Here is a 10,192-nt window from a genome sequence, read left to right on the forward strand (position 1 = left end):
GAGATGGGAAGCATCTGGATGGTAAATCATCTCTGATTACAAGCCACATGGGATCGGCTCCTCTGGAGGTGCTCTTAAATGCTTGCTGAGTGCACTGGTGATCACCTCTGAGGGTCAGGCACTTTGTAAACTCTTTACTCCCTGTGGTTTAGGGAGAGTATCTCCCTACATGACATTCCCATCTACCCACAAAGACATTAATGATTAACAATGATAAGAGCTCTGCTTGCTTAGAAAACTAAAATACCCTAAAGTCAAGTAAATCACAGTCCCTTGCGAAAGCTCCTTGCTGATTCACCCTCCCGCTTCAGCCCGGCCCTGGAAATTTCTCTCTGCCAGGCAAAACCTTCACAAGAGGGGAGCAAAGATGAAAGTCTGTGCTCCTTTTGCTGTTGTCTTGGCTCTGACTCTGAGCAGTGACTGTGCAAGGACGGTAAGTCTGCTTCTTCTGTTTTGGAGTGGTGGATCACCTACGTGCTGGCTGGCAGGACAATGTTGCTTTGGGGTTGGATGAGTGAAGCCACCGAGCAGACCGAAAGAAAGAGTGCTGAAGATGAAAAACAAAACGGATTTGCTAGATGAAGGCTCACAGCAATGCTGACTAAGTGGGTGGGCTGTAGGATAGCTGGGCCCATATGTATCTGTATTTAAAGAAATTGCTTACATCCATGCCCTGCTAGGGAGAAAGAATGGGAGGGGAGGAAGGACCACAAAAATTTAAATACTTTGAAAATCTACCTCAGAGATTTGTTGACATCAGCAGGTACCTGCAGTAGCATGGAGGGAGAGTGCTACCCCGCCAGGCTTTACTGCTACCTGAACAGGCCAGCTTGGGTAACCATCTCCTCCTTTGCACACCTCTCCCTGTTTTCATGCTGTGCCCTTCAGTGTTTTCATTGTGTGCTTTGTGTCTTTTTTTTTGGGGTATGCCTGCAAGGCAGCTGCAGCACTGCTGAGCATGATGGTTTGACTTTGCTAGTTTGCTTGAGCCCCAGCACGGCCTGGCATCCACCATGGATGAGCAGCACAGCTAATAGCCTGGCCCCCCGGCTGTGTGGCTTTATGACTAGCCTTGTCTCACCAGCTAGGTTAAAACTAGCTCAGATACACTTAAGTGATGCTATAATCCTAACTACCCCAGGGAAGTACAGAAGTACCTCCTTAGACATTGCAGGTGGGAGCAGAGAGGAATATTCATGGTGCCTAGGAACCTAAAGATCAGCCCTGGCTGCAGCTGCTGGAGGCCGCTCCGTGCTGGCAGAGCCAGCACAGAGTGCAAAAACTGTTTCTTTCTCAGAACTGTTCAGGTCCTCCCTGTATATCTTAGCAACAATTCTGTCTTATCCCTTGCTTGTTATGTCCCCTACCCAGTTCTGCACTCATGTTGCGCTGCTTCCTTGACTGCTTTTCTGATATTTTTATTTTGCTACAGTTTGGCTGTCAGCACCTTTGGTGGCAGCTGTACTTTATGTGTATTTCCATTTTTTATTATTTCCTGTGGCTTAAAATCACCTCAGCCTAGTGCTCTTTGCTTGCTGGTTGGTGAACCCAAATAAAGTAGAGGTTGCTTTTTTAACTGATGCCCCAGGGGATACAGCTAAATGGCAGGAAAAGTCAAATGCTGGGATATTATTTGTAGCTGTGAACAGGCTCCAGAATGCCTATATGATTCCTGCAGAGAGAAATAGGAGATGTGTCCCTTGGCGATAGAAAGATACAACGGAGCAGAGCTTTGGCTTTTTTTGTGCTGTGCTGGGTTTTCCTGGTTTAACAGAGACCTTTCACAAGCCAGAGTTTACCCACCCTCTCTCACCCGCCTGTGCCCCAGCAAAAATCACACGCAAATAATGCGATCTTTGCAGAAGCCCTGGGAGAAACACAATGTCAGGGCACCCTGGAAAGCACGTTTGTCTCTGTAGGATGGTTCCCAGAGTGAATTTGTGTCTCCAATCCACTTTTTTTTTCTTTTTTTCTCTTTGTAGCACTACAAATCTGGGGCAGGAAGAGGCTCAAAACATGAGTTCACTCGCCCACAAGGTACAAAGTCAAATCCAATAGGTTTCATGACAGTAAGAACTATCTGCCTGTCTGTATCCATGCTGTGCAAGTCAGTAGTAAGCCTGTCTTTGTTTCAACATGAATAAGGATTATGGAATGGTTATGCCAATATTAATTTCTGTGTAGAGGGGAATTTGGGATTAGCTCAGGAATCTCAGGTAATTTTCCTTCAGGTGCGGATTAATGGGAAGGTGCTGATGGGGTTTCAGTTTGTCTGAGCTGGTGTGGCTCATGTTCACTCATAACATAGTGTGGCTGTAGATGTGCAACTCCCTTTATTTTAATCAGAGCTGCGTCTGCCCTGAGACTTTAAAGTACATAAGCTCTTTGTATATATAGGTACAATTTCTGCCGCAGCCCTTGATCTCCCTGTGGGAGAAGAATTTGATCCCCATGCAATTTTCTGGGTTGCATTTGTTTTGATGGCACCCAAACAATCAGACATCCTGGCTCTGTGTGGGCACTACAGACTTCCGTTTTTAAAGCTGTTGTTTTCCTGTGCTTTTGCTGTTATGGATTACATGCATTGGGCCATGAATGGTGCCTTTGGAGCTTAGAACGGTCTTTTGTGTCTTTTGGGTTGCAATATGTCTTCTGAAGGGGCATGTATTTTCACAACTCTTCTAACTGCTTGTAACGGGAGGTATCACACAGAGAAGGTAAATATCTGAACATTTGCTTAATTAGTTCAGATGATGAAAACCAGAGGGGCTGGCAGTAGCTGTTTCACACTGACAGATAAGGGGACATTTAGGGCAGATAGCGTGACCATAATTCCAACCAGTTAGGAAGGGTTTGGACCAGAGGGAGGGGTTATTTTTTCCATAATGCTAATAGCCAGCCTCAGGAGCTCTTTGAGATGATGCGTCCAGGCTTGTGAGGGTTAACAGATATTGCAAAGGTGTGGGGGAGCCCCAGCTGTGACTGCAGGGGTAAGCTCAGGATAAGGAGCAGTTGTACATCATCACCGAGAAATGGAAATGCGCTGGGCTGCCGGCTCGGTTGTACGCCCCATTTCTCTCCTACAGCAACGGCTGGCTTCCCATTCACGCTCCCGGATCTCAGAACTGAGTGCTTTTAGTTTAATGGTTAAATAATCTCTGACAATTTTTCATTGTCTCTTTTATCTTCAGTCTCTCTCATTCTCAAGACTCGTCTTGAAGGATTTTTTTCTGCTAGACACCCACTAGCCTTCCTTAGACTCCCACCACCCTTCCTCAGACTGCCAGCGCTGACGTGGTGAACATAAAACTTGCCCTTTTTAGACACTGGTCCCATCAATTTCTCCCCACTTGTAAGGAATCTGCTTATCCCAAAGGGAAGGTGGTATGATCAAAATTATCTGTCTTCCCCCAGCATTTAAAACCCCCTTTCTCCTGACTGTTTCTATTTCAGTTTGTACTGTCTGCTGCCTTAATTGTTTTAAACAGATGTTACAATGTGATATGGAGCCTGAAAGGATGCTACTTCAGAAATCAATTTAATATGCTATTACAATACTACATAATTAGAAATGATAATTGCAATTAATGAATTTAATTGGCATTTGCTGTACCAGAAATTGCAATATATTTTGAGCTGAAATGATCTGAGATCTTTATGCTGTTACAGAGCCTGTTAATCTTCGTTGATTTGGTCATTGCGTGGGATTTTAAGCCTCTTTTTACGCACTGGAAGTTGCAGAGACACAAAGTATAGCTGAAAAACTTGGAGATATCTACCTCCATAATTTCATATAATAAAATATAACATATACCTGTGGGTTGGATTTCAGCTGCATGATGAGGTTTTTATTCTTGTATTTCAGTGTTTACAGAGGATGGAAATTTATGCAAATTTCCTTTCCGGTATGGTGGAAGGTTTTATCACTCATGTTTATCAAATCTATTTTCCCGAAAGAAATGGTAAGTCAACATTACTCGTAAATGAAGATAACATTCAAATGAAAATGTCAACTTTTTAGTGCTTTAATCTTGTTTTTAGAATAATTAACTTGAGCCTAATGCTGTGCCCAAAGAGAGCCACGCAGTTCTCCTGATTGTAGTCACGGCCCTCAGGTCAAGACTCGTGCTCAGAGGGGATGGAGCCCAGGTGCAGGGTCTCCAGGGTCACAGAAAACTCAAGAACTGCAGAAATGTTTCCTCCTTGGCCTTCCTATTGGAATTGCAACTTTGGTGAGAGGCAAGAGCTCGTACAGAAAGGACAGGATTGATGAAACGACTTGCTGAGGGAGAAAGGAGAGATACAGACACCTGTAGGAGATGACACTAGGTTAAGGAATCGTTTGATTTCTGTGGGCCATACTCATACTGAGGCGGAGACCATCTGAGTTTTGAGGAAAGTTGGTTTTGTTTCACCCATCTCTCTTGTTTCTACCCAAATTGGCACCAGGCCCCTTTTGGACAGTGCAGTACTGAGAGGTGAGGTATTACTCCTGCTTGGTGGGTCATGATTTATTCTACTAGTGTGTTTACGTCCAGGTCTCCTTATTTTGGGCAAAGGTTATTCTATTACATATGCAGAAGTTGTTAAAAGTATCCAGTAATCATTTCGGGGTAGGGGAAGTCAGGTGGGAACCCTACTGCAGCAAGCACTGAATAAACAAGACTAACTTTGCAAATGAACCTATCTAATGGGCGTGTATTAGCAGAAATCAGAGGCAACAAAGGAGGGAATATATGGGTACCAGTGGTGTGAAAAAAATACGCATGGATGAGCTATGTGAAAGGCATATACTCGCATGTTTTCCAGGTGGAGATAATATTTTATAGAGTTTATTTTACTTGCCCATGCAGGGCAGAACTCTCATTTTTTTTATACTGGACTGTCTACTTTTTTTCATGATCTGCATCATCTTTCTGGTGGCGCATCTGTTTTAAGAGTAAGTGCTGGTGTCATGTAAATAACACAACACATACCTTCTTACACAAATAGACATAGAGCTTCAAGCTAGGAGACCACTTCTGAATTTCCCCAATATCCATAGATACAATCCAGACAAGAAAAGCCTCAAAGAGACAAGAATTCAAGAGTATCTTAACTCAAGGAAGGGAACTGGAATAATTTTCCAGTTTGAACCCTGTCTTTGGTGAACTGTAGCCACAAAGAGTTTGACCTTTGGACCCACTTAATTTCACGCAATGCTTAAGATGGATCTTGTTAATACATGACAATCTGTGTATTTGTTTTTAGCCAGTTAGGTCACAGAAATGGAAAAAAAATGGAAAAACCTATGAATGGATGGGATCCAAGGTCAGATCACACTTTAGAGCTGACCTTGGACAACTTGCTCTTCTGATTCCGGTTCTTAAAAAGCCATTTATAAGCAGGGAGACGAGGCGGAGGACAGCTGGAGCTGTTTGGTTTTGACAAGCCATTTCACCCCATGGCTGACCTTCTGGCCAGTGTTTACTCTTCTCTCATAAGCTAAAAGCAACCTAACGTGTGACTTCAGGCACAGAGGTGCCAGGAAAAGAGCCCTGAATAGCAGTCAGGAAGCCTGCTCTATACATTTTTGTGTGACTTGGCCCTAGCCCATGCTGGACTGATGCAGAATAACTGATCCCAGGGGACCTGGCAGGCAGCAGGAGAGGACAAGGCTCATGTCGTCCTTCCTGCTCCTGCCTGCCTGCAAGCTGCTAGGAAGGATGGAGATGATGGGAGGCTGGATGCAACCTGCCTCTTTGGGGGCAAATGAGAGGAGAGCAGACCAGGAGAGTGCTGGGTTATGCACTTAATGAGTCCATGTCCTTAATCCTCAAGTCATCCTGTAAGGCAGGACTCTCTAGTGTGCTCCAATTGGCTTTAATTTTATTATAAGTTTTCTCATGCTACATAGGATACAGATATTGTGTGCTAGCCCATCATATTCAATAAAAAGATAAGCATTTAAGAGTAGTGTCTATCTTAATACAAAGCTGAGTATCTCTTTTGTGAAAGCTACAGTGTTGGTTCGAAGGGATAAATGTGGAAGGCAATCAGACATGACCTTGTCCATTTGTAACATTAAATGTTTCAACACAAATCAGAGTCCTGACCACAGAAACCTCTCCCTACTTACTCTGAGAGCAACAAACAAGTAGTATCTTTATAAATATTTATTGAAAACACAGGAAAGAAGACAAAATAATTGCAGTATTCAAATAACAAACTTCCTTTAACAGCTTCCTGTATTGCATTTCCCTTTAATTATAATCTGTTTTCACAGATAAATTCCCATTTAGAGACTTCTTACCAGGTAATAAAGATGTCATGTAAATTTGCCCTTTGTGTTGAAGAGAAAAAATGAGCTGGAACTGTTCAGAAAACTCTCCAGACAGTGAAGGGACAGACAAAATGGTGCAATGAGCACCCATGAGAGCAGATGGGGGAGGGTGGTCTGAATTGCAGCCAAGCTGCAGCTGCAGGGATGCTGCCAGCACCCTGCCCCTGTGTCCCATGGTGGGATGGGTTCTCTCAAGATCCTGCTCAAGGGGAATGGGGGGAGCAGATTTCGTCTCAGATTTTGGCTGTGACTTGGAAGATGTTGACTCCTACCCTGTGCTCGAGTGCTGGATGTGTGGGTCCCCGTTGTGCCAGGTTGCAAGGGTGGGCTTAGGTCTGTATAGGAAGGGCATGATCTTACCATCTGCTCTGGAAACAGGAGGATTTGATACTTTGGCCACAGACTGAAAACAGTGCAATGGAGGGCTTTTTGGCCAGCTGGATTACAAGCTGGAGAGTTTGTGCCAGTCCTGGAAAGGAGAAGGACATGTGGGGTGAGCCAGGAGACACCAAGCATCAGGCTCTGGATTTTGCTGGTGATGGTGGTGGTTGTTCTGGTGTTGTCAGGCAAAGTCTGGCCTTCTCCTGTGGTCAGGACAACACCTAAAAAGGTCTGAGGGAACCTTCAGGCCTTGAACATGGTGAGAGCACCAGGCATGATGGCAGAGCTCTTTCCTTTCACCAGTCTGGCTTTGGCCTGAGGCTTTGCTTGTTCTCCAAAATGTCTTATTATTTAAGACTTCCAATGATCCTGATGGGTAAAATAGCCTCCTTTCCATTTTTTTTCTGCTTACCAGTTAAGCCTCATCTATACCATTTTGTCCATCCATTCCCATGTTGTTTACCACGCATGGGTTTAAAACACTTAAATGCTTCCCTACTAGTGGACTTTTCTGGTGTAATTAATTCAGCATCTGTGTCTTTAAGTTTTCACTTTTTAATTTACAATTTTATGTGACAGGCTGATGTAATCACATTTGTTATCTCATAAATTTAGAGTGTGGGCCCATTTACAAGTAGCACAAAGAAGCAGTAAGTCCGTTTGGTTGGTGTGGCTGCTGGAGGTAACATCCCATGAGACTAAAATGTCATCAAGATTTTGGTAAGCCTCCCAGCAAAGAAGAGATTTTAAAAAGGAGGGAGACTAGTGAAGTAGCTCTGAGGATGCTCTGAGCTTCTTCCAAACAGTGAGAGATACGTGGTGGAAAATGTAAAAGGATTTTGTGAATGTGCAAGAAACCTGGCACTGAGGAGGCAGCCTGGCATCACAGGGGAGGACCAACATCTTCTTAGTCACTGCGAGATGATGGGGAAGGAGGTTGCAAAGAGCATTGCGTGAGAGGACCAATGGGTTGTGGAAAGCTGGTGGAAGAAGCTTCTGTCAGGATCTCTGGTGACCAAAACCACTTAAGTAGTGGAAAACTGAATTCTGCGTTTGCTTAGAACTCGGCTGCTACTGGACAGACTCCAGAGGGTATTAATTTGCATATAAATTGTTTTTTCCCCCCTAATGATCAGAGTTTGCTTGAATTCTTTAGATGTATATGGGGCCTTTTCCATTTACCTCTCCCATGCCAGTCAGTGCAAAGTCGCTCTGCTAAATCAATAATTAAGTCAGTCAGAAAGGTTTGTATTCTCGTCCCCCATGATGGCTGGCACAGGCGAAGTGTTCGGTCAGAGATGCTTTTGCCAACAACGACACAAGTAGCATGCTGCCGAGAACTACTTTTAACTTACTCCTCACCCCTATCCTCATGTGTAATAGACCATCCTTTAAAGAAGCACCATCCACTTTCCATCGAAGGAGCACAGAGAAATTTCTATTAACTCCCAGCAGAGTCGCATGGGCCTTAATGCCTGTGAGAAAACATCCTCTGTAAGAAGGTGTCAAGTTAATCTCCACTAGACTACCAAGCACCTTTCTTTTTGTGCACCTTATATAATTGAGGTCACCAAACTCAATATGTGCAGCCTGTTCAGATGCTCCATAGGAATTAAAACATTTTAAATACCACATAGCATCTAATTAAGTAAAGTAGGGCAGCTAAAATGGTAGACACGCTCTACAATAAAATTTCAATCATCTAACTTGTGACGTCCTAGGGTGAAAAAATATTTGATAACACAACTCTTCAAGGTATGATAAAAACACATAATAAAAATAAATTATCAGGCACGTTAAAGAAAGCAAACCCCTACTTCTTCCAGTGCCACACTTGTTTTCCTGTGTAGTGGCCATTGATATTTATTATTCTGCATTAGACCTGGTTAGGGAGGATGTTTTGGTGGACGATGCCTTTGGAGACAACATGGACCTCCAAGGTTCAGCCTGGGTTCAGTCACACACTCCCTGTGTGGCCTCAGGGAAGCCTGTGAGTCTATCTCTGCAAATGGAGAATAGCAGCTTAATGCTCCTTGGAGTGCTATGAGCCTTGGAGATAACAGACAGATGAGGGCAAGGAAAGTGCATAGATAAACAGTTGTCAAAGTTTGTCTCGGTAGGATTCCCACGGGCAGTATGGCATGCAGGATTCAGCCTGCTGCTCTGCAAAAAGGAGAGTTTTTATCTGTGCATTTGGAAATCACCCCCCATGCCAGTTATTTCCTCATTTTATCTGGCAAGTTAAAAAATAGAAATACTTTAAGGAACTGAATGCAAAATATGTTTGCTGCTGAAAGCCAGGAGAAAGTCCCTCTGTGGACAGTCTCCTGCCTCCGCAGGTTATTGAAGTAACTGACAGGCATAAAAATTGGATTGGGTCCTGTTTTGCTTGTTTTGTAATGAATAAAGGAGACATAATTTATTTGCTTTGGTTTTGGTTTTTATTTCTGTCTTTCGTTTGCTAATCTTAGAAATAGAAAGAAGGTTGGGTTTTTTCGGGAGGATTCACTGGAGATCTTAGGTCCTGCTTCCACATCTCATTCTTAATCTGTATTTTGTTTGAAAGAAATGGGGCAGAGCAACCTTAGCAAAAAAAAAAAAAGCATATTTTTCCTCTGATGTTAAGAGATTTTGAATGAAACAGTTGTTAATTAGGAAAAGAAGTATGAGTTTCCAGGTTGCCAAAGAATGAAGGCTATATAGTTTTGGTGAAGACTTCTAGATTGTTTAAAGCTGCCCTAAACTGCACCTTTAATTCTTTTCAGGTGTTCAATAACACATAACTATGACCGGGACAGGAGGTGGGGACACTGTGCTTCATTGCCCAAAGAACACTCAGGTAAGGTGAGCCATCGCTGAGTTGCTCCAGATACCTGTCTCCTACTTTTCCACCTGCAGTAAGGAGGGACGGTGCCTTCAGTGCTACTTTTATTTGGTGTATACAGAACAAGCCTTCACCTTAGCTCTTTCTGGGATCTCTCTGCAACTCTGCATAACCATAGCATCAGACTGAATATCACACAGTCTTTAATTCACTCTCTGTTGACTAACTTGAAGTCGTGGAGAGAAATTATGGTAATGCCAACATGGAAAACTATGGCTTGGATGTGCTTTTTAGTTTTCCCCTCATTTAATCAGCTACATTTTCTGCCTCTTTGACCATTTAATTTTTTAGGAGGTACAGAAACATTTCACACCCTGCACACACAGCCAAACACTTCCAGCTGTCCTTCCTTGAGATCTCAGGGTAAAGACCTTCAAAACCAGACTTCTCTGGGCTTTGGGCTGCATTGCAGAAGGCAAGAGAATCATAGAATGTTTTGGGTTGGAAGGGACCCCTAGAGGTCATCTAGTCCAACCCCCTGCAAGTGAGCAGGGACACTGCTAACTAGATCAGGTTGCTCAGAGCCCCATCCAACCTGGCCTTGAACGTTTCCAGGGATGGGGCCTCCACTGCCTCTCTGGGCAACCCGTTCCAGTGTTTCACTA

The 10,192-nt window shown here is 43.7% G+C and overlaps 1 protein-coding gene across 1 annotated transcript in view; it reads left to right on the forward strand.

Annotated features, from left to right (window-relative positions):
- Positions 1–367: 367 nt before the first annotated feature.
- HGFAC (HGF activator) overlaps positions 368–10,192 on the forward strand; it is a 46,628-nt gene continuing 36,803 nt past the window's right edge. Inside the window, exons 1-4 of the mRNA XM_009643209.2 lie at positions 368–433; positions 1,983–2,037; positions 3,866–3,962; positions 9,469–9,542. Of these exons, the coding sequence (XP_009641504.1) occupies positions 368–433; positions 1,983–2,037; positions 3,866–3,962; positions 9,469–9,542 (292 nt within the window). The remainder of the gene's footprint in view (positions 434–1,982; positions 2,038–3,865; positions 3,963–9,468; positions 9,543–10,192) is intronic.

The sequence above is a fragment of the Egretta garzetta genome, unplaced genomic scaffold (genome assembly GCF_000687185.1).
Source record: "Egretta garzetta isolate BGI_Z169 unplaced genomic scaffold, ASM68718v1 scaffold107, whole genome shotgun sequence".
Taxonomy (NCBI): Eukaryota; Metazoa; Chordata; class Aves; order Pelecaniformes; family Ardeidae; genus Egretta; species Egretta garzetta.